General features: G+C 42.8%; 1 protein-coding gene across 1 annotated transcript in view; it reads right to left on the bottom strand.

Annotated features, from left to right (window-relative positions):
* Positions 1 to 24,990, bottom strand: part of TIMM44 (translocase of inner mitochondrial membrane 44) — a 61,127-nt gene that overhangs the window by 22,831 nt on the left and 13,306 nt on the right. Inside the window, exons 2-11 of the mRNA XM_090027212.1 lie at positions 21,310 to 21,417; positions 20,594 to 20,764; positions 19,495 to 19,575; positions 17,214 to 17,363; positions 11,760 to 11,893; positions 10,966 to 11,051; positions 9,791 to 9,883; positions 9,317 to 9,441; positions 6,591 to 6,641; positions 4,289 to 4,378 (exon numbers count right to left, since the gene is read on the bottom strand). Coding sequence (XP_089883338.1) covers positions 4,289 to 4,378; positions 6,591 to 6,641; positions 9,317 to 9,441; positions 9,791 to 9,883; positions 10,966 to 11,051; positions 11,760 to 11,893; positions 17,214 to 17,363; positions 19,495 to 19,575; positions 20,594 to 20,764; positions 21,310 to 21,417 — 1,089 coding nt within the window. The remainder of the gene's footprint in view (positions 1 to 4,288; positions 4,379 to 6,590; positions 6,642 to 9,316; positions 9,442 to 9,790; positions 9,884 to 10,965; positions 11,052 to 11,759; positions 11,894 to 17,213; positions 17,364 to 19,494; positions 19,576 to 20,593; positions 20,765 to 21,309; positions 21,418 to 24,990) is intronic.

Here is a 24,990-nt window from a genome sequence, read left to right as displayed (position 1 = left end):
AGGGAAGGCCCTACAAGGAAAGGCTAAGGGACCTTAACCTCTTCAGCATCTCCAAGAGAAGGCTGAGAGGGGACCTTGTGGTGGCGTACAAATTCATAAGGGGAGCAACACAAAGTCGGTGACGATCTGCTCATCAGGGCACTCCCTGGAACGACAAGGAACAATGGCCATAAGCTACTAGAGAAAAGGTTCAGGCTGGACTCAGGAAAAAGTTCTTTATGGTCAGGGTTGCCAGAATCTGAAATGGGCTCCCAAGGGAGGTGGTGCTCACCCCATCCTTGGGGGTCTTCAAGAGAAGACTGGACAGGCACCTGGCTGGGATCACGTGACCCCAGGGTTGGTGAATCTAGTCCGACCCCCTGCCCTTGGCAGGCAAGAAAAGATGGCCCACTGAGGTCCCTTCCGAGTCTATGAAACTATGACACTATTTAACACAGGCTATCAACGGCTGCCCATTTACCCACTTACTTATGTCAGGAACTTGTGTTTGGATACAGCATAACTACCAGAAAGGCATCCAGAAGACATCAGGAGGTGGACTGCTCCACCGCAGTCCTTGGTTGCTTGTTCCAATGGTTAACTGCCCTCGCCGGTGAAACATATCTTATTTTCAATTCATATCTGCCTGACTTCAGCTTATGCCCATGATTTGTTGATTTACTCCACTAGATTAAGGAGTTTTTTAGACCTTAATATGTCCTCTCCCTTTTTGAAACAAACAACAAGTGGATGCAGTTGGATGCATCAAAACTCATTTTTGTTCGAGCGATATCTGCTTATCAAATGGTCCAAACTGCCCTGCGCAACTGCTAGTGATTTGCCAGAACATCAGTTTGTCATTAACAAGTATTAGCAGTGATTTTATATTCCCCTCCAGATCACCAGTGAAACTGCTGGCATTAGGTCTGACACAGTTCAAGCCCTGAAAAACACCACTAGAAACATTACCATTTCACGGTTTCCCTTTGATGACTACTTATTGAGACAGTCAGTTAATCTACTGAACATGCGCTCTGTTGAAGAATCTAGTGGTGAATGTTCTCAGTCAGAACAGAGCATGGTATTAAGCCAAACTCCTCATAAATATTTATGTATGGTTTTTCTACCCCATCTTTATCAGTGAAACGTGTGATGTCCTCAGAGAAAGAAGTACAGCTTGACATGAATCAGGATGCCTGGCATTAATTATATTCCTGCCCTTGAATCCTGTACTTTCCTTTTCCATCAATTTGCCAGGACTGATGACAAGCTAACCAGCGTACAGCAACTTGAGTCATCCTGCTCTCTTTTCTTAATTCTGGAACAAAATTAGCATTCTTTGATACCCAGAATTTCCCTGATATCCTAAGAGATATTAAACATGAGTACCAACAGGCCAAAGATCTTATGAACTAGCTCTTCCAGGGCCCCTGGGGGCAGGTTGTCTAGGCCTATTGCTTCTAAAATATTTCTCCCTAACAAACTTAATATCCTCCTCAATTACAAATGGACTGGAAAGTACTTCATCACTCTAAGCACATCTTACCTCTTCCCAGAGTAGATAAAATACTTATTGAACATTTTTCCTGTTTTGCACCATTAATAATACATTTTAGCATCTCCACCCCAAAAGAAAACACTGGATTTGCCTTTTAAGAAGGTCAGCCCATAAATGCATATTTCCACTGATTTACTTTCCTAAAGGATCTGCTCTATGAGAGACATCCCTAAGTGGGAGAGATGGTGACTGGGATACAAAAAAAAAAAAAAAAAAAAACACAGCAAAAACTGACATTCTTCTTGCGAAAGTGATAAAGACATGGGGAAGGAAAGAAAGGCTTGAAGGGAAAACAGACAAATTAGTGACCAAACACAAAGGATATTAGAAGTACATATTGGCACATTTATTTCATTCCCAGTGACTGCACGACACCAGTTCTGACTCCTCTACTTAAAACACAATGGTTTTAAATGGATATGGAGCAGGGGTGCTCCACCTCCGGACCATGGGCCAAATGCAGCCCGTGGAACCACTGCATCTAGCCCACGGGTCAGGAAATTTGAAGGCGGGGAATGGTGACCTTCCCTGCCCCGCCCCCTTATCAAATTGCCAAACCCCAAGTCCTGCATGGCCAGTCGGGGCTGGACAGGGCCAGACTGCAACCCCTTCCCTTGCAGAGCCAGGCCACACCTCTCGTGCTTCTCAGTCAGGGCTGAACTATGCTCCCTTCCCTTCTCGTGAGGCCAGGCTGGGGCCAGGCCATGCCACCTTCTCCCGTGGAGCTGACCTATGCCCCCTTCCCTTTCCACTGGGGTTGGGCCGTGCCCCCTTTCCCTCCCGCTGGGGCCAGGTTGGGACCTGGCCATGTCCCTTCCCCCAGCACTGGGCCATACCCCCTTTCCCTTGCAGGACTTGGCCATGTCCCCCTTCCTCCTGTCAGGCCATGTTGGGACCTGTCCTGTTCTGTCCCCGCGCAGGGCAGGGCCACACCAGGTCTCCTTCCCTCTGCACAGGACCAGCCTGGCCCCCACCCAGGCGCCGGCTTGGGAACACCAGGTACTGCCAATCCAGCCCTGGGCAAAAAGGTTGAGCACTACAGATACAGAGCATTCACGTTATGAACACATTTGGCAAATGTTATGAGCTATCAGTATTTAAACTAACAGGACAATGGGTTCTCTTATAACAATAAACTCTCCTCACATCAAGAACCACAACAAAAGAGTCAGTTCTCTCAAATACAGGCTTTCTTGTATTGCATGACCCTGATTAACTGAATTACCACACAAAATAAACACTAACACTGCCCTTTGCACAAATGTGCTGGGTCTTTCTAATTAATTGCCCTAAAGGAATGCACAAAAGGTCATTCATGCACAAGAGGTCTGTCTCACAAGGGACATCTTCCAGGTTGACACCTGGAAAATCTTCCTCCCAGAAGGGGCATGTTTTTCCCTACAAGAAACTAAATGAACAACAATTCACGTAACGCCTGTACGTGGCCTAAATCTACACCATGGCATGAAGGGGTTCCTAGAGTCCTATAACCAAGACTCTGATCAGAGGTGGAAATGACTCCTTCAAATATGTCACCAATGGCCAAACAGATCAATGCAAATGTCTAGTTAGACTAGTGAATCCTCTGGGGACATTCCTCTCTGTGGAAGAGGCCAGAAGCAGGACAAAGACCTCCTGTCTTGCTAAGAAGCAAATTAAGACTCTCACTAGTGCCTGCCTCACTGTGCTACTTTTGATTAGAAAGAATAAAATACCACAACAACCTATAAAAGTCTGGATGCTGGGGAAAGCCCCCAAGGAGGTGAAAATATCCACGTACCATAAAGCTACATAAAGATGTAAAGAAATGTGTAGGAAGCTTATCCCATACAGAAGACAGGAAACAGTACCCTGAAGAGCAGTAAGACAGTAACCTCAGAAATTGAAATATCAAAAATCCAGAATTCTTGAAAATCTGGCACTTTAAAAAAATACTGTACACTGCATCGGGGAACCCCGAGCAGTGGCCACACGCGGAGTGGCGCTGCAGGGTTGTGGATGGCAGCAGCAGCTACCACATGCAAGTTCCCCCCTCTGCTCCCCCCCATGAACGCAGAGGGGGAAGCTTGCATGTGGCGGCTGCTGCCACCATCCACCACCCTGCTCTGCATGCAGTCACTGCTCTGGGACTGGCCACCACTCCCTCTCCCCCACCAGACGCGGAGGGGGAAGCTTGCACACAATGGCCACGGTCACCATCCACAACCCCATTTCACCACTCTGGATATGGCCACTGCTCTCGCCCTCCCCCCAACTCCACAACCGGCTGCTGCTCCAGTTTCAAAAATTCAGGATTTTCAAATTTCCAGCAGGTATTTGGTCCTGAGCATGTCAGATTTATGAGGTTATGCTGTACTTAGTTTCAGGCTGTTGAGACTGGACTAACTCTGAATTCCATAAACCAGATTTTCTCAGATACCATGTGCCTTCAAATAAGACAGGCACCTTGTTTTGAAAATGCAGAATGAAGAGATTTTTTCCAGAATTATGCCTGAATACAGCCTCACAAATCAGAACAGTCTACTCATCAGCATCAATGCCTCTTGCAGCTAATGCTCTAATCCTGTCACAGCTACTGCGCAACTGGTAGCAGGTTTTGGCTGTTCAGGGGCCTTTTCTCAGTAAACTCTTAATTAAACTCTAGGTGCTACAGCAATACAACCACCACAGTGAAATCTTGAATAAGAAAAATCTATAACCAGAGGTCAAAACATAGTCCATGCTGCAAGAAATGCAAAATCAGAGACTTACATCAACGTTATCAATGTCAAGGATCCTGGAGTGGGACTGGAGACCCATTGCTTTGGCTTGTTGGACTGGATGAGCAAGCTGACTGTACGTCTAAGCAAAGCAACATAAACATGGGTTATTCTTTTTTAAATGTTCATCTCCAAGCATACCAATAAAAAAAAAATATCAAAGGAGATGGGAGATTTCTTACTGAGAATATTTCAAAAGAAAAAAGACCAAAATAAACACTGAACATTCTAATTTTTTTGCAAACAAGTTGTTTACCCTTTGAATGGAAAATATCATTATGGTTGCATTAAATGCTCTGAGTTCTTACAACCCTATGACCACTGAGACTCCCTCTGGGATGCAACTGGACAGAACAATAGGCATACAATTAAGGGCAGAGAATATATGTATTAAATGCGTCTGATAGCCAAAGCACTTGTGGTTCTAATATGACAGCACACAGGGAGAAACAGCCTGGAAAGCAGATCGTTTCCCCAGCACAGTCAGACCTTGGAGATTAGCCCAGTTTTTTCTGGCCCCTGTTTAGACACACAGACATATGCTTCATTATTTATACATCCAGAACTATTGTCCCGGCTGCTAAATTACTATTTGTTTCCTGTAGTACCAACAAAGTACTAGGCAATTGTCAAATAAAATGGGAGGCACCATCACTGCCTTGAAGACCTTATAAACCTAATTCCTAAAACTACAAATATCCTCCACAAACTGGTGGAGACTGGGCTTTAATGGGAGTACAATGAGAAACTTTTTGCAGGGAGAGAAAGCAGGGAAACTAACAAATTCAGGCCTGTACTTCTGGACCTGTAGTATACGTATTCAAGTATTCCCAGAACTGGTTTGAGCTCCATTGTTTGTGAATTAGGATGAGTATATACACTCAAGCATCTGCACTAAACTGATCAGCAGATCAGAATTTTAATTTGACTAAGCCAATTAGCATAAACTAAACCAGAGTCCTAAAACTTTTGGACTGCGTGATTTGCCCTTTTGTTGTTGTTACACGCAGTGACAGCTTGAGACCATTTATGGGAATGGTTATTTTCCCTGCTCCCCTTATTACATGGTGCTGATTTGCTATAAATAAGGACTGGAACAATTTTGGACGAGACACCCTTTAACATCCTGGACCCTAGTATGATAATCCCCATATTTCTCAACTTAATTTGCAGATCTCTGGACTAAGCTAGCTTTAATTTTAAAGTAAAACCCATTTAAAAAAAACAGACAGCCAACCTTTGCTTATAACTACTCCTGGCTCTGCGGTAAGTCTACTCTATAAATTAGAAAGCTGATTTGATCAACTGTTTAATAGAGAAATGCACAAGCCAGTACAGATACCTTTCTGAATGCTTGAAAAAGCCCAGTGTTATACACTATCCTCATTAGAAGGATGAGTTTACCCAGAACAAACATACAAATAATCAAGAGAGACTGCAGACCTGCCCAGTTCAAAATGTTAAAGATCCGTTGCAGAGTCTCATCTGATTTCCAGCCCCCTTGTGGTGGAAAATAATGCAACTTCAAAGCAATAGAAATGATTAACAATTAAAATGACTTTTTAAAAACAGTTCTGTGCTGCCAAGTGTCAGATTAGTTTGGAGAAGGGTGGAGAGAAGAAATACATTTACACCTGCTCCTTCAGTGCTAGTTTAGGCAGAAGTTTGCTTCAACAAGGCTAAAATGGGATTTCAATGTTACTCCCATCATCAGAAGATAAATGCCATTTACATGTACTGGAATTTCATGCACTAAATGTACCCAAGAAAACAGCAGCATCCCCTTTGTTTAATATTTCACAGCACTCAAGAACATGCTAAGGTATAGGGAAAACTCAAACGAAGGAGTGACTGAAGCAAAAACCAATACTCACAGCCGTGGAGAGGGTGGCTGGACGGCTCACAGAAGGGAAGGAACGCCACCATGCAGCGATGTTACTTTCAACTGTTTCAAAAGGAGTGGCAGAGTTGCCACTAGAGATCTGGCTTCAGGTGTTACGATACACACGTTACACCTGCATGCAACTGTACCAGTACAAGCAAGCTAAATTGCTATACCGATACATTTAATCCTGAATAAAACTGTTACAGTTGCAGATTTGCTATATCTGTATGGCTAGAGCACGAGACTGTAGAGCTAGCATAACAGCTTATAACTATTATATGATACCAACACAACTATTACATTGATCTATTTCCCAAACCTAATCATGGGAATATTATAGGCCCACAATTACAAACCAGGGGGCAGAGGAAAACCCACCTTTTCAGATGCATTATTAATATATACTTACTGCTTCGTAGCACCAGTCTTTCAGGATATCAAGGTCCCCTGATATCATAGCCTAAAAAAGGAGTAACAAATAAAATATACAAAGGAAACTTAAGGTCTCCCACTAAAATATCTGTCTGGATATCCTTTAAAAAGTGAATTTCTTTAAATCCAACCTTAGGCCACAAGTGTTTACTCCTAGCATGCCCTACTGAGGGGCAAGGCAAAATCCTATACTCAAGCAACATGAAGCAAAGACATATGTATACAGTCACATTATTTCGGATGGACACAGATACTTAGATAATTAAAGTATTATCTTTATACCTAAAGCCCAGCTCACATATTTCAGGAGATATATTTTAGCAGAAGCAGAAACAAGTAGTAAACAATCATAAATAATCCATTTTCAACAATGGCAAAAGATCAACAGTGGGCCACTGAGTGAAAATGAAGGGCAGTATGTTGTTTGTAGCTGATAGAAGAATATTTTGAAGACAATGAGTAATGCATATGTGGAACTCATTGATACAATATAATGAAGCCAAACAACTAACAGTTTCAGAAAGGCAATTAAATCTGAATATGAATAAAAACAGCCATAATTACACTAGGCAGGATGTCTTATAGTAGAAAGAAGAAGAAAAAAAAAAAATCACTCATGCATCAGGGCAGAAGTCCCAGGGGTTTAAAAAAAAAAACTTTTCCAGGAGAGGTTTATTCTTTAAGAGTGCAACACTTGGTTTTTACAGCTTTCATGAAGCATTTTGCTCCTACCATTGTTAGGAGGAGGACAGCTAGATTATAGGAAACATAGGGCAGATTCAGAGTGACAATTCCTATATTATTTTGTTTCGAGTTCTGTCCACATGACAAGCACAATCCATGTGATTAATTAGTTTGAGATACTCATCTAATCCAGTCACTCCACAGTGCAGATGTGATCACAGGGCAGTTCTTTCAAAACACAACTGTGCCACTATAGGCATCATCCTTAACAAGTCTCCGATTCTCTGAATCTTCCTAAGTCTCTAGCCTTGATGCTCTCCTCCAGACGCTACATTTATTGTGGTATATATATAGGTTTCCCGCAACAAATGGTAACACAGATGTTAAAAGAATCTGTCCCAAAGAAAAAATTGCTAAGCTACTTACTACAAAAACACTGGATCCATGATACAGAAGTTTCTGATTCAAACATTAACTGCTTTGTCGTGCCAGGACACATTTAACATCTGGCCAGGTCTCCTACCCTCCACAACCCCACAGTATTCTGCTCTCCCACACTACCTTTTTCCCCAAGGCCTCTTTGGGGCTATGTGCTCCACACGCATATAATGAAACAGATTTTAAAAGCTTCCTTTTACTATTGGAGTTTAGTGTATTGAAATTTAATTGTAAAATAATGTCTTGTAATATCATTCCACTGTTCTGTTTTTGTATCATAAGCAGAGATCCTTGTTTTCCCTAATAAAAAATCTCAAATTTTCTGATAAAACCCCCAAAATCTGTGCTTAAAATGAAAGTCCCCCCACAACCCCCCAGCCATGCTCGTGCCCATCACTCAGCAACTAATGAGCGGCCCTCAGCTCTATCCTGCTCCCCACCGGAGCCCTGCTACTATGCACTGTGGCCCTGGGCCCCAAGCCCCACTTACCCCCGACATGGGCAGCAGCCCCAGCCCCAGCCCTGCCCAACTTCCTCCCTCCCTCCCTATGGGGGCCTTAATTCTCCCTGCATCCCATACTTACTGCAGGAGCTGCTCTTCAGGTGCCTGGAGGCCCTGTGCATATACATGTGCACCCCCTGCCTGACCACCCTTTTCCCACTCCCTCCCAGCCCTTTACAGGCTGGAGCTCTGCCAGTCGAGACAGCTCTTTGCAAAACTGCAAAATCTGCAGGTTTCTCTGCTATAATGAGAAATCCACAGGTTCCTCTGGTAAAGGGGGAAATCTGCATTTTACGCTGTTTTTCCATGGAAAACAGAAAACCCAGATCCCTGATTATGAGATAGGGTATAGACATGTTGTAAAAAAAAAAATCAACACTTCATTCTCTTCAGAAAATTCCAATTTTCAAATTTCTCCTAAAGTCGCACCTGTAATTCCTTTTGCCACCCATACTTGAGCCCCATTCTATTTCTGCTATGTTTTTTAACATCAGGTGATAACACGATATTCACACAAGTGGAGGCACACCATTACTGAAATAAGCGGTACTATGATATTGATGTTACTTGTAAACCTTTAACAAACACCTAAATTTTTTTGTTTGGCAGCTACTTTTACTAATCCATTTGCAGTGCCAACATCTTTTCCCCAAGCAGTTACCTAAACGTTAGAACTGCAATGTAAATGAGTAATGAGAATTCTTTCTTCCAGTGTGCAGTCCAGTGTGCAGCTGTCCCTTTACTGCCCATTCATCTAGCTTGGTTTGAAACCTCTGGAGTTCCTAACATTCATCACTAGGTAAGAGAGGCGTTTTGTTTTCCAGCACTGTCAGAGCCTTCTAAAAACTGCTAACTCACGTGGGATGATTCGCAACTAACTTCTCACACGGGAGCCTTCTCTCCTTAGCCAAACTTTTGTTATTTTGGAAGATGCACCAAGCTGAAACCATGGGCTGGAGGGCCAACAGCCATCCCATCTTCCAGGTTAATCATTCAAAAATGGAATAGCCCAAGTCTGTAACTTTTACAAGAATGTAAGACACTTATTTCCATTATCATGTTCCACCGTTCGAAATTACCTCCAGAACATTAGGGATTATATCATTCTCGCATTGCTTTAGAAACCGGTCTTTGTCAAAGGCTGGGTCCACTTTGAGAATCTCAGTCAAAACTTCAGACATTTCTGTCTTTGAAAACAACCCACCTGTCAAAACAAATTCAGTTCAATTAATTCAGACTAGTGGCATGACAAGCATCACCAAGGATGAGACAGAATTGAAGGAGCTGTCTCTTTAACAGAAATCGGAATGAACTGTCCAGAAGATGCTATAAGTTTTGCTTGGGGTTTTAGTTTTATCCCTTACACCCACTTGTCATTATTTTCCACCCCTTGCTTTGGTTGTTGCTCCACTTAGATACATAGATGCAAAACATCAGATTCCTTCCCAAAGGCTAGTAACACACCAATGGCAGCAGCACTAACCCCCGCCTTTAGAAAGTCAATGGCCATAGCTATACACCAGTAATAAACTTTCACAAAAATGAAATGTTACCAATTAAATCTGTGACTTTGTCTGTCACAGCCCTGGAGGCTCGAATGAATGCGTTATCACTTTCATCATACTTCATTTTCATTTCAAAAAACCCTGAAAAAGAAGAAAGGAGATCAGCAGCAGTGTTCAGCTATTTCACTTTTGTACTTCTTAAATTGTAATTAGAATGTTCAGTGTAAGATCGTATTTATAGGTCACTTCTAAACCTCTCAAGTCCCTTCCAAATCCCTCTTTTACAATTAGCATATTCCTGTTTCAGCAAACGATTATTTTTGCTCATTAACTTTCCTAAAATTAGAGATTAACACTCTTTACCATTAATCCTTATCAATAGCCCTTACAAGTAATTTTTTTTCCTCTGCATGAATGTCAAAGCCCCGGGAACTGTCCCTGACAGTATCCTTCAGGCCTAGAAAAACTCAGGTCAGGACTACCTGAACCAAACAGTGCTCCAGCAGGAAGTGGGGAGGCTGTGTATGCCTGCATGCTGCTAAAGGAGCACTTCCCAACTGCCGCTGCACACTGGTGTGCCGTTGGACACGTCCACGTGTGCTGCAGAATTTGGGGGGTGGCATGGCTACAGTTAGTGCCACCACCCCATGCTGTCACTGCGCCCTGGCCAGGCCCACACAGATACCTTGCAGCCCCCACCCATTTGGCCGCTTGCCACCCTCCTCCCCCTGCCCACTTCATGTTGGGCTGGTGTGCCATGGGACGGAAAAGGCCAGGTAAGTGTACCATGGAACAGAAAAGGTTGGGAAACGCTGTGCTAAAGCACTGCATTTCAAGTATTTTAAGTGTTGTATCAGCTTCTCTGTACCCTTAGTGTCTGGTTAGTAGGAGGCATTCAGAATTCAGTGTTCTTACAATCTCTGGTCATAGGCAATGGGGAAATCAGGTTTTGGTACCTGTTAAATATGGAGTGGTAAAACAATACTTTTCTGCTGAAGGCTGGGGTTGTCTCCAAAAACAGATGGAGAAGCTTGGAATAACTACCGTGTTGGTAGCAACGCCTACTTCTCATTTAACACTACCTAATACTAACAGCTGCAACAAAAATGGCCATGATTTGCATTATGTGAAGACTAGTTGCACAGATGGCATCAGATCCCAGACTGTAAGAGTTGGAGATCACAGAAAATAAAGCTCTGTTCCTTAACCACTGGAACACTTACTATTGAAGACCACATTGTTGTCCTTGAAATCTTTCCACTGTTGATACCATTTCGAATCCTTGTGTACCACCACACCCATGGCCTCCCTAGGGAAGAGCAGAAGGCTAGCAGTTTATGCACAAACTAAGTCCTCAGAAACAGAAGAAAAGGACACAGAGCTATACTAAGCATCTTTCTGTCCAGTATCTTGTACTACCAACGGTGCTGCTTGAGACATCCGCTGTCTGAACTGAGTGTGGGAAGAGTCTGGAGGAAAGATCAGGAGTTCAAGTTTGGTCTTATTAAAGTTATGTTAACCAAAGACATTCACAAAATGAGTTACCAGAGGAAAAAATATTGCAAAGAAGTTGAAATTTCAAGTCAGGAAAACATATTATTTTGTAATGCTTTGTAATTCATAAAACATTTCACACATCTTTTCAAACTTTGCATAAATATTCTTTTCTCTTCAGAATAAACCTGAGAAAGTTCAAGCCAACCCAGTCTTCTAAACAGAAGTTACAGAGGGATTAAAACATGCCTTTCCAACAGGAGCTGGCAGCAACTCTGAACAGGAAGCAGCTACTGCAGTAATCCAATACCACAATCCTTAGAAATGGAATAATTCCAGTTCTCCACCCCTGCCTGCTTGAACCCAATATTATGAGCAAGTTGATCACTTAAACCATCCCTTATGCTGCAGCTTAACCCCACCCCCATAAGTTGTTCACCTTTACTACTTTATAGTCCAAACTTAAAAACACTCATTAGGTCATACATAGCAATGACCTCTTTATGATTAATCCAGTACGTACTCATTAGCTTCGAATATTCTCTGCTCCTTGAGCCTCTCTCCAGAAAATTCAGTCCTTTTCCTTAGTCGCTCTGGACGTTTGTAAGGACCCGTATGCCCTATTATATCCATTTCCTTCTTAACTGTTTCTACTCCCTAAAAGAAAAACATTCAATTAGTGGATTTGCTACAAAAAACTAATGATCTTATTTCAGAAAACTGAGGCAGAGTCTATGGGCTACATTGATCTCTGTTGTCAGCAAATGCAACTCAGCATATATCAGTCAGAGATGCACGTGCCTACGGCAAGGCTGAGTGAAGTATTGTTTTCGGAGATTTACCTGAATTGGACAGGAGAAGTACCAAAGACTTAAGTTTGAATCTGGCTTATGATAGAACAACGAACAAGAATCCAGAAAACTAACTGAATCAAAAGACCCTACAAGCAGAGAGTGAAAATGCTGGCAAATCAGGTCAGAGAGATGAATATGGAGTTGAAAAGGGTGAGTACTGAAAGGCATCAAGGACTTGCTGGATTTTAAGGAACAAAGGATTCCTGAAACCTAAACAGTAAAGAAGATTCCAGTTACAAAGCAATGCCTATGGGTTTGCCATGAGTGCAAAACAGCAAGACTGTAACAGGGAGCGCATTTGGTTTTTAAGGACAGGGAGAGGCAGCCAAAAGAGTAAGCATTTGCAAAGCTGATATTCACTTTACAGTTCCATACCCAAATAAAGAAAAAGCCTCAATTCCCCATAAGTAAACGTTTGAGCAAAAGGTTGAAGGAGCTCAATTATTCACAGCAAAAGTCAGGATCAGTGCTTGTGGAGCTAAATTCCATGTATGCAGAAATCTCAACAGCGCTAGTGATCCCACAGAACAGAATTGGTGGTGGATTTCTCCTTCCCTGCCGAGTTTCTGTTAAGGAAGAGAAGTTGGGGGTTGACATGTATACCCTTGGAACAGCTTCGGAAAGGGAGGAGGATCTGCTTCTTGGAAGTGCACAACAGTTATCACAAGGTAAAGAGCTAGACGTACACTTGTATTGCTACAGGACTTTGTGCTAAATCATCCAACTCTGACCCTGGATAAGGCAGGGTTAAAGTCAGAGAAATTTTTGGTATACCTATATTGCTACAAGCTCATCATTCATAAGTGTTGCAGCATTACAGTTGCTGCACCTCAGGGACAACTCCTCCCCTTTTGTAGCTACTGAAAATGTATGTTTGTCCATACTTAATTTTTTTTCTATAAACTTGGACTCAGATATACAAGAAATCTTTGCACAGCTGTATCCCTATTTCAGTCTCTGCTAAAAAGAGACACTACCCTCATCTCACTGTGATCAATGAGAGCAGGACTCAGTTTCAAGCTTGGGTACTAAACCCATTTCCTGTCATATAAGAGCAACACGTGCTCACCATGACAACACTAATTTATTTCTTAAATTACTTTATTAAACTTCTGATGTTCCAGATTCTTCCAGTGACACTCTCGGTAGAAGTCAAGTGGAATGTAACTCCCAATCATCACGGGATGTGTTCTGATATAAAATGGCACTTAACAGAAGTAATACACAAGAGAAAGCCAGCTTCTAGTAATCTACATGTGTACAGAGGAGGGTTTCATAGTTTCTAGGGTCGGAAGGGACCTGAGCAGACCATCAAGTCCGACCCCCTGCCGTGGCAGGAAAGAGTACTGGGGTCAAACAACCCTGGCAAGGTGATTGTCTAGCCTTGTCTTAAAGACCCCCAAGGTAGAGCCAGCATATTTATCTTATCTAATGACAAAGTTGTGTGCAGCTTTATAGTGCTGTTTCCCTGCCCAAAATAAAAACATTGAAAAAATATGGATATTGCTGATTTTGTAGCAAACCACAGTAAATAGCAATTATTTTCCATCAACATTTTTAACACATAGGATAGGCTCTTAAAAAACCTTACTAAAATGTCCAAGGACACTCCTCCAGAGAGATAGATCACACATTTGAAAGAGCCACCGGGATACGACGTGAAGAACTGCTGCAGTACAGAAGAAACCCCCCCACAAATCGCACACCGCTGGTTATGACGCCTCCCTCAAACCTGTACGGAAAATCCTCCAACAATTGCAACCCATACTAGAAAGAGACCCTACTCTTAAAAAGATCTTCCCAGAGCCACCCACCCTAGCTTTCAAACAAGCACCAAACCTCGCTAACCTCATCACCAGAAGCAAACTTCCTCAAGTCCAGAACACACCTAAAGGATCCAGACCATGCCATGACAAGAAATGCAAAACCTGCCAACACATCTCCACCGCCCCCACGATCACTACACCCCACAACAGAGCCATCAGCATTCCCAGATCTTACAGCTGCACCTCCAGAAATGCATCCAATGCACCAAATGCCCTGAAGGAAAATACGTAGGAGAGACCAAACAACAACTGCGCACCAGAATGAACGCACACGGGAAATCTATGGGAGACAGGAATACCCAGTTACCTATGGGGGCACATTTCTCACAAGAAAACCACTCTCTCTCCAATCTCTCAGTCCTGATCCTCAAAGGAAACTTATAAAATACCTCCCAGAGACGAGCCTATGAACCCCACTTCATCAACCTCCTGGATACTAAAAATCATGGACTAAATGTAGACGCTGGATTTATGACACATTATAACCTGCCTGACATCCGACTCTGCAGGTACCTCTCCATTATTCATCCCCCTCTCTCCCCCTCCCCCAAGCCTGTCTCTCACCCATTGACTCCTCAATCTACATTTTCACCGACTCTCCTGTGTGCAGCCCAGGCCAGCCGCTGGTTTCTTTACTTTTCATTCCGTCCAGGAAGAGCACACACCAACTGCAGAAACTTCCTTAGCCTGACAAAGGGGTTTTGAACCTGAAAGCTTGCTTAATAATTGCTTTCCAACTATTTAAGTTGGTCTAATAAAAGACATCAGATTCACACAAGGAACCTTGTCTGCCTAAATAAATCTGTGCACTTGAATAACTCCCATGAAATCAGTGGAACTCTTCACAAAGATAAAGTCACAGAGATGCTTGAGTGTTTCCTGGGCTGGAGTCACAGGCTGGATGTTGAACTTCGGCGCTTTTGGTTCAGTTATTCTTGATGTTTATAACCACGAAAGACAATCTCCAGTAACTACAAAAGTTACTCTACTCTGTGAGCTGTTGAGGCCGGAAAAAGACTTCTGAATCCCTATGATTATTACCCAGCAGTAGACTGTCCAAATAAATAAATCTTTCCTAAATACTGTAGTAACACAGATCTTAAATGTTAAAATTCCTATTTATTCTCAGACAAGGTTCTTTGGGTAGATCCAATATCTTTTATTAGACCAACTCAAATTTGTATTTATTCTCAGTTATTCTCTACATTTACCTTTCTTTTAAGCCAAGAACGAGAATCTGTTTTGCACTTTCAAAAGATAAAGAGAAGCAAGGAGGATTGTTCAGCCTATTAAAAGGCTTTTGAAACAGTCCACGAAAGATGAACGGTGCATGAAGACATTTGCTAGAATGTGGGGAAACTATGTGTAACCCACAGAAAGTTAGTATAAACCCAGGTTAGCAAATCTTACAAGATAATTGCCTGCCAGAAAGGAGAGAATAGTTGCCTGCTTCAGAGAAGGAGCTGGCAGATCTTGAAAGGAGTTAGCTGCATCTGCTGTGGCAAGATAACAAGCTTCCTTACATAAATGCCACTGTATAATGTGAGGTGCTGTTATGGCTGTAGCTGACCTTTAGCAGATGACATCTTATTAGGAACAGAGAAACAAGAAAATTTGCATCACTGAAGGGACCAACTGTCCTTCTAGTCCGACGCGCCCTTCTGAAGGAGGCTACCACTGATACCCCAGCATAAGTGAGAGAAACTGGACAAAGATAAACTCCTTCCTATGCCAATCAGCTAGCGATTAACATTTGCTCCAATAAACAAAGTGCATTTGCTACTCTCTGCTCTGCTAGCAATAAGTCAATCTGCATGAGAGGCAGCATATTTAGTAGCAGTTCAGACACTTGATGCTTACATTTTTAAAAGTTCTTGGGTAATATTACCCAGTCTTGGCACCTTGTGGCTCTGTCATTTCTCAAAATATTGCAACACTTGTATATCAAACAGGTTTTCCTCTGAAAACTTTATATTCATGTCAGAGCAAAATTTTGTATGTACGCTGATAACATAGAGTTAGATCCGAACATGCGCAGACAAGCCCAGCAAGCGGAAAACTCCGCTGCATGCCCAGCCTGCGCCCCCTGCTCGACCCCAAGGCTTGTCAAGCAAGACTGCCATAATGCACACGCTCAGTTTGCTCAGAGCATGAGGTAATCTGATCTAACGCACATGCTCAGTTCACTGACTGCATGATGTAATTGGACTAGAAATTTCTATGAAGCGAGCAGCCTGATTGGCCACTAAATTCATATAAAAGGCACCCGGGTGGGGTGAGGTGGTGTGCGGGTGTTTTGGAGGAGAGACTGTGCTCGGCCTGCAAGCAGAGGCTAGGGACCGTTTCCCAGGGAGAGAACGATCCTCAGAGCAGGGGCTGCGGCGGCAGGGGCTACTCCTAAGGAGGGCTTCTAGCCCACTGGTGTCTTCCTCGCTGCGATTTTGGCTATTCGATTCCTCTTCGTTTCCTGTCTTGATCTTTTGGCTACCGGACTGATTCTGGCACCGACCCTGACCACGATTTCGATCAACCCGACTTACTGAGATCACGGCTTTACCTCATCATACCCGGCACTGGCCTCGGCATCGTTCTCCATCAACTCCGACATTGATTCCACTTTGGACTGGGGTCGCAACATGTTACGATTTTGTTATTCGTATCCCTTTAACGAGCTGTTGACCAGCCCTGGGACTAGCGAGCGGGCAGCCGCGCCTATCCTTCGGGGTAGAAAGCAAGAGCTCACTCGGGAACCCCATGGGCCAACAGACCCCTCTGTTGTTCATTTTGGTAGCACTGTAACTGAAGCAAACTTCCTACCTACGCTACAGAAGTGTAAGTAAATAAAATTCAACTATTTTTGAAACCGCACGATTCCGCGTACCGCTCAGACTCCTCGCCGCTAATCCCGCCTGTCCCGTATACGAACCCTTGGCCCACCGTGACCTTGGGGCCTTTATTCCCCGACAATTCAATTTTGGCTGAAAACAGCACATCACAAACTGCAACCCTCAAAGCATCAACAGTTAAATAAGGAAGCCCGTTTGCTCATTTTTAATGGACTCAGTGCCTGCAGGTATTGTTGGAATGACGTGTAGCCACAACAGCTCAGGAAAATGAAAGATGCAAGGATTTCTGTGGGTGTTATCTTTTATTAAGCCAACCACAGCTGGGATGGACTTAGACAAGGTGTGAAGAAGAATGTACTGCATTTAAAAACTTGTTTAAGTCTACCCCAATCATGTGGTTGGTCCAATAAAATATATCACCTTCAAGTAGGTATGTCATCCATAAGCGTACCTGAGAAATGGCTTTGAATGCTGCTGTCTTGCCCAGTTTCTCCCCTCCTTTGGTCACTGTCTCTGCAGACTGTTTTGCCGTCTTGGCTGCTTCTTCTACACCTTCTTTTATCTTCCGGCCAATATCACTCTTACTTACTTCATCCAAACCCTACAATAAAACAGGAATATGAAATCATTTAAAATAATGGACTTTTCCACATGGATATGAAAGAGATTCTTCATTTTGGCATTTTGGATGTCTCCAGGTAAAACACTGAAGCAGCAGCAAACATAGCAAATGGAGTCAAGGTCTGTAGCAACAAAAGTCAATTTATGTTAAAAACATTGGGTGTCTTAACACGTGCTTCAAGGTGGGGGTGGGGATGACTCTTTAAATAGTCTGGCTGTTGGGAGCCGCACTAATTAAAGCACCCGCAGCATTTTGTGTATTCGCATCCTGTGCTTTAAAGCAGCAGTGGGGGTGCTTTAGAGCCTGTTCAATGAGCTTTTGTTAAAACAGACCCACTGCCATTTTGAAGCATGGGGATGCTGAATACACAAGACACCTGGGCTGCTGGAGTGTGCCAATTAGCACCAGCCGAGCCTGCTCTGATGCACTGTAATTACAGTACACTGGAGCAGACACCCACACATTTACAAGCACCTGTTATGTCACAGGTGAATGACTTGCAGGACACAGTGCTCTGGTGCACTGTCACCAGTCACTGACAATCCTGTGTTCCTATGAGGATGCTTTATTTAGATATAAAACCACGCTGTTGAATAGCAATTACCAAATACATCTATATCTGTGTGCTCTCTGAACCAGCACAGCAGGCTTAGCATACGCTCTTTATAAGCATCTCAGTGCCTCACTGGCAGCAGGCAGTCCTGGGGTGGATAGGGAAATACAAATTCACAAAGAAGCAATTGCCAGGAGTACCACTAGGTGGTCTCCTTTTCCTCCACTATATTTGGATGATTCAAGATACTATTATACAAGCTGGTGAGAAACACTTATCTCTAGTATGTGGGCTACAAAGCAGAATATTTTACTTAATTTCTACTGTTGACTGAAGTACACCTGAGAGTTCAGCACCGCCCAAGCATGCAGAATGCTTCTGGACATTTAACTCAATGCTGACCAAGAGAAAACAGCTGCTCTAACTACATCACCACAGTTACTATCATGTGCAAGACCTGATTTCCATTGGAAGCCTTGGAACTTTGCCAAACCTTGGTTTAGCTACAAGCCCCGCGAGAGTAAAGCCTGAAATATAATGGCATAAGCCTATAGGATATTTTTGTTGGAAAAAAAAAATGCCAGAAGTGAAGAATTTACTGGATTTTCTGACCAAGTTCCCAGGGGAGACGCCCCAATTTCATGCTGGTATACAGCATGACTAAATAAGCACCAGCCTTGAGACATCTTCAGATGTTCAGATATCCAAAAACACAATGGCTGACTTATTTTTGCCTCCAAGGCATTTATGCAGCACTTACACAGCTTTTAGGCATTTACTGAAGCAGACACGATCCTGTTTCACTCCGCTCAGCCGCCACGAAAGCTAAGGAACCTAAATTCATTATGCATTTTCATTTCAGCCTGAGAAGATCCTCAGATGACTAGACTTGATCTACAATACATGTTCAGAAACAAGCCGGAAAGTCCACCGAAGCACTTCACTCTTGCCTAAGCTCTGCTGATAAAAACTGAGCTTGGGAAACAACTAGCTTCTGCTTCCATTCCCAATTACTTAGGTGGACAAATACTACACTGAGCAAGCATCTGAGGTGGGGAGGGAGAGAGAGACCCACCCTGGGCAAGCGATTAGGTCACTTGTCCAGGAAGTAGGACAACATGAGAGAAGCCCTCTCTCAATCCTGACCCAGCACAGAAGAATTATTTATCTCCCAGAGGTGAGTAGGCTCTGCCTCTGGAAATGCAGAGCCCACAGAGAGAATGGGAGAACTATGAACCTCCCCAGACAACAGGATTGGGATGAGATTAAGTGCATCTTTTGGGTGAGCAACTGTGTAGATGCAGACATGCAGCAGATGGAATAAGATCATGGCCAAAGTCTACTCCACTAGCATTACCAGGACATCTGCTTTTATGCTGTCACAATAAAGAATTTTCAAATATTTATCACTGAATGTCTGTTCATTTACCTTGGTATGTATAAATAGTAACATGGTCCTCCCTTTACCTAGAAGAAACAGGTAAGGGAAGCTAACAATACAAAGGGCAAAACATGAGCAAACTGTCTTCTGGGAGGTTTTGTAAAGTTCTACTTTACCTCTTTAACTGTATCAGTTAGTTCTTCAAGCTTCTTTTTAATCACTTCAGACGTCTTAACAGTTTCAGATTCAATGGTTTTCTGCAGCAAAATAAGATTTTAGGCAACTACATATGGAAAGAACAAAACTGAATAAATACAATCCAATATAAAGCACTCTCCAGTTATCACGCTACCACAGGACCAAAAAACAGCTCTAGTTACTCTGCCACAAAAAGATGTATAGATACTTTTATCTCTATGCAGTGATAGAAGTAAACTAGTATCAGTTGTGCTCAATCACTGATTACATCATCCTAAATTTTTTAAATCCATGCCCAAATCAATACAGTGTAAATTAATGGGTGCCCTAAACAGAAAAGAATGCCAAAAGGAGAATATATGATGGAAAAATTGAACAAGAAAAATATCCCCAAACTAAAATAAGTCAGCTGTAACTTGCTAGCTTCTGAAGTTCCATTAGAAGCGTATTGAAGAAATTGGACAGGACTCATAAGAGTTTACTGTACAGAAGAGGGACTGATGAACAAGAGCCCCATGCATTTCAAAATATATTTTTAAAGTAGCATAGGAAACATTACTTCACAGACATCCAATCAACTCGGTAGGCATAGAAAAATACAGAATAAACAAATGTTTAAAGGCAATTATATACATATAAAGCAATCCAGGAATATTACTTGCTTCTTTTACATATTTTCCTGTATTCTTCCCTATGGTGAATCTGGCAATTATGCAGTCTGAAAGAAGGTCTAATTCATAAGATATCTATTCCTCACTAGTGCAAAAATACTTAACGCAATTCTATAATCCTTTAAGAATGTGAATCACAATGATGAGAAAAACTCTTAATTTCAACTCTATTTATATTGTCACATCACATTTTTACCTGCTTATTCTTTACCTTTTTATTCAGTAAAATGCCTTCTGGGAAGACAGAATTTTACACAAGTGCATTACAGCTATCAGTGCTACCATGCTGAATACAGCTGCCCTAAAATGACAAACTCATTTGCTCAATGTCTTGTTTAATACAACAGTTTACTTACTGAGTGAATGGAAATGACAAACAATAAAGGAATTCCTGGGGAAGACTTACGTATTTCCTCCTCGCTTCCTGGAGCGCTTCAGATTCTTCTAGCTTTTTAGCTTCATCTCGGAATTTTTTAATACTTTCTTTCATCTCTCTATTTTTGGCTAATTCCTGCTTGATGTTTTCAACAAACCCTGATATAAAGCCTTTTCTTCCTCCAGAGGCATAACATCTAAACTAAAGAAAGTTATTACAGTTTGTACAATCCAAAGAAACAATTTATTTAATAAGTACCAAAAGTCAGATTTACAAAAACCAAGTGATGGATTGTCTCGAATGTGCCAGATGAATGATAACCACGCATCCTGAGACTGGTCAAACACTGCAGGTGAAGGAACAACATAACCTTACACAGCTATCAAGACCTTCCATATATCTTGTGCTGTGTGCAGCAGAAGTGCACAGACAAGCAAAAAATAAAATTATTCTTTAAGTGCTAAGGATTCATATTGCTGTGGTTAAACTGACAGCTTGATGAGCCTACACCATGTCTGCAATGGTCACTGGAGAAACTACTGGAGCCACACTACTGAGACTTATCATCTGGACTGAACTGAAAAGCTTTTCAACTGAACTGACTGTATATTTGATACTGAGCTACTAGTCACGTCTCTGAATACAGAGGTCTAGGGTACCACTTAATCAGAAATGTATGCATTTCCAGCACTTTAATTATTAGCATAACACTGTCAATTAATATAAATTTTCAGCCATCAACTTACCTGATGTAGTTCTAAAATAGGCCTGCCCATTCTATATATTATACCACTGTAGAGTATAGGAGCCGGGTATCTTCCAGATATAAGCCGTATGCCACTGACAAGACATTTCTAAGAGAAACATAAGATCTAGTTAACATTATAAAAAATATTTAGATCTTCTTCAGCAAATGGTCAAAGAGCCACTGAAAAAGGTGAATTAAAGGACACAGCAGGAAGGGAGCATCAGCGGCTCAACTTCAGAGACCAGATGCTGGGAGCTGTCCCAGAATTCATTCACCACCAAACCACCCATTACAGGTTATTATTATTACCATATTTACTCAAACATAAGATGACCCTGACTATAAGGCAACCTCTCCCCAGTAATCAGATTACAGAGAAAATCTATAAATGTGTTACAACTTTCCAGGTATATAATCTAGTTATTGGAGATCTGCCTTGAATTTGTCTCCCTCCCACTGCTACAGCAGGGAAAATAAGTCTGGAGGGTCAGGTAGTCCCCTTGCCCACTGCCTCCCCCTAACTTCTTCCCCCCCGCAACGCTTTTCCCCCTCCTTACTGTCAGACCTTCTTCTTCCTGAGCACATGCTAAGTGAGGAGAAAACTTGAAAACACTGAAAACCTTGAAATAAACTTACTGGTAGTAGTTTGTATATATATAGTAACCCATGGACTTAGTTCATCCTAAATTTATGCATTTTACCTTTTTTGCAACTTCTAGCACAGTACTTTTCTACTTACTTACATGTAGTACAAACTTTTTTTTTTGCAAAATTCTTTTAATGTATATAACTGTATCTCTAACAACCCGTGACTGCTAAACTGTGCATGAGACTCATTCAAAACCAAAAGGCTTGTGATTTACCATACAGTTCATTGAGTGGAGCCCCAGCGGTCAGCAGTGTTTCAAGCCACAGTGACCCCACAGTTCAGCACTGCTCTTTATGTCTGTGTACTCCAGATACCCTCCACAAAGGATCCGTATGCTCAATAGCCCCGCACTCATGACTGGAACTGAAGAGAGACCAAGGCTGCCTTGTCCTGCCACTGCTTTTCAACCGGTGCAGGGAATCCACCACAAGCCCAGCTCCTAGAAGAAGGTGATGACGGTGCTCATACCCAAGAAAGGTGCATGCCACTCAATGGCACAGCACAGTATGAAAACCATGACAGGAGGTGCTGCCCTTGCAGATATGAGGCAGAGACTCTCCCCCATCTACTGTGCACTTGCACACCCCACACCAGTGTGGCAACTGCGCAACAACATTGTCCAGGACTGACTGGCCATGGCCATACTGGCCTCAGCAAGACCATGTCCAACAACCGCAATGTCCTACTCTGTGAGAGCCAGCTGTGCCCAGACATTGTTGTGACCAACAAAGACAGCCAGCATGTTGTGATGATAGATCTCACTATCCCGTTCAAGAACCGGCAGCAAGCTTTCATCAAGGCCCGAATACAGAAGCAAGAGAAATCCATTGCAGACACCTTGAGGACCTGGGGATACAATGTGACTGTCAAGCCACCAACTGTTGGGGTGCTCAGGGCATGGGACCCCAGCAGCAACAGCATCCTGTGTGCCAGCTGCAACGCCAAGCTGATGTAGTGCCTCATGGCATCCAACACCATTCAAAGATCAAGGGACATTATGTACAACACATCATGGGACAGCGTCAGTACGTGGACCCCACTAGACTGCTGGCTGGAAGCAACTCAGCGGGGACCACCTGACCGCTTTCCCGCTCCCCACTCCCTCCCCTCTCCCCAACTGCGCCAAATTGCCTCCAGGGACTTTTAACCTTGGACTCCTCTCCACCCCTGCAATTGTATCCCTCATCTTGTTCTTTGTAACTGTATGGGTTTTCCAAATCATCTCCCTATATGAATACGATGTGGTATTGTTGTGCAAGGTCTCCTGTATATTCTCCGCTTTGTAAGCATTGCGACCCCTCTCTCCCTTTCCCCCTTCCTACCTCCCCAACTCCAAGCTTAGTTGGCTGCATGTTTCACATGCCACTTAGTTGCATTCCCACTGCTCTCCCCATCCTCTACTATGTAGCCCCCTGCTTGGGTCTTTCTGTATTTCCTTGTGCTTTTAACTTTGTGACTTGAACGTTAACATTTTCTAAGAAATTAATTTTTTGGCACCAAAGGGAGGGTGTCAGAGCTGGCTCTGCCCTCCTCCTAGTGCCAGCCTAGTACCAGTTTCGTGCAGAGGAAACATCCCCCATCCTTTTTTATTTTATTTTTTTTAAGGGCCACATGCAAAAAGTATTTTCAGTAAATTAGTATTTTCTCAGCCTCTTGGGCTAAGATCAAGTGATCATCTGAAAGCCTGATCAATGCCTTAAGGGCAGAGATGGGGATTGACAGAGCGTCAGGGTACAAGGATTGGAGGTGGGAAACCCGCAGCTCAAAACAATAGAAATGATGGCAAGTAACCAGGAGGTGGAAAGTGAAATGAAGAGAGGAGAAGAAAGTCTAGAGGTAGATGGAGAGTGGATAAAGATGGAGAAACAGAGAAGAAAGATGGGAGCAACAGTGGAAGTGGCAACAACTACAGAGGCAATGGCAAAGAAGGTGACGGGAAAACGAACAAGGCCCAGGGGGAAGATAGGAGCAGAGGAGAACAGGAGATGAAGTGAGAAAAGCAGGCGAAGGTACATTGGACAAGGAGCAAAAGCAGCAGAAGCACAATGAAATACCAGTCCACCAGGAGTGGCATGGCAGAAAGACATGGAAAACACACTGAGAGATGTCACGAAGGATCGGAGGCTGCAGATAAAAGCAGTATCAACCAGTGACGGGATGCAGATGGGATCAACAATGAACAGATAAGAAGAGTTCATAGAAAAGGTACTGTTTGAGATATCGGAAGTGCACATGGAACATCTCAACAGCCCAATTGCTTTGCAAAACAGAAAGACTTGGGAATTTCTTACTGGAGCAGTGATGGGTATAAAGTTTTAGAAGAAACATGAAGAGGAATTTGGGAGGGAGGAATTAAGAGGGATAAAGTTCATAGCAGGGGAAAAGTCAAGGGAATGAGTGATTATAGTACAAATGTACACATATTTATTACAGGCAGAAGACATAGAAAGGTGGATGGAGTTGTATGTGCTTAGAGTAATGGGTGTGGAGAACGTGCAGGACAAATATGGTATTTGGACAGGGTCAAGGAGCATAAAAGTTGTGTTGGGAGCAAACAAATGGAGCTCAGGTAGAGGGGCAGGAAGAATGGTGCAGATGCTTTTTGGCCAGAGTGAAGATGGCAAAAGGAGAGCTAAAAGCAATGTGGGAAGAAGGTGATGCCTGGATGCAAAAGCAGGAGGTGGTGTTGGAGAAAACAAGAAGATTTTATGAAGAGCTAGATCAGAAAAAGGAAACAGACAGGAAGACGATAAAGGTTTTTCTGGAAGAGACTGAACACAAAGTAGAGGAGGAGGAAGCAGAGGAGATGGAAGAAAAGATAAGCTTATAGGAAGTGAAGGAGTTCTTAAAAACCTTTAAAAGAGGGAAATCACTAGAAGCAGACAGACTACCTATGGAATTTTATGAGACGTTTTCAGCACAAGTAGGGAAGGATATAGTGAAGGTTTTCAAAGAAATAGTGGAAATAGGAGAGGCAGGGAAAGATAGGATTTACAAGAAGTGTTGTGATCTTAGTCTTTAAGAAAGGGG

Source organism: Crocodylus siamensis, chromosome 14 (genome assembly GCF_052110815.1).
Source record: "Crocodylus siamensis isolate JL-2025a chromosome 14, ASM5211081v1, whole genome shotgun sequence".
Lineage (NCBI taxonomy): Eukaryota > Metazoa > Chordata > Crocodylia > Crocodylidae > Crocodylus > Crocodylus siamensis.
Note: the sequence above shows the minus strand (reverse complement) of the source record. Positions and strands in the feature narration are given on the sequence as shown.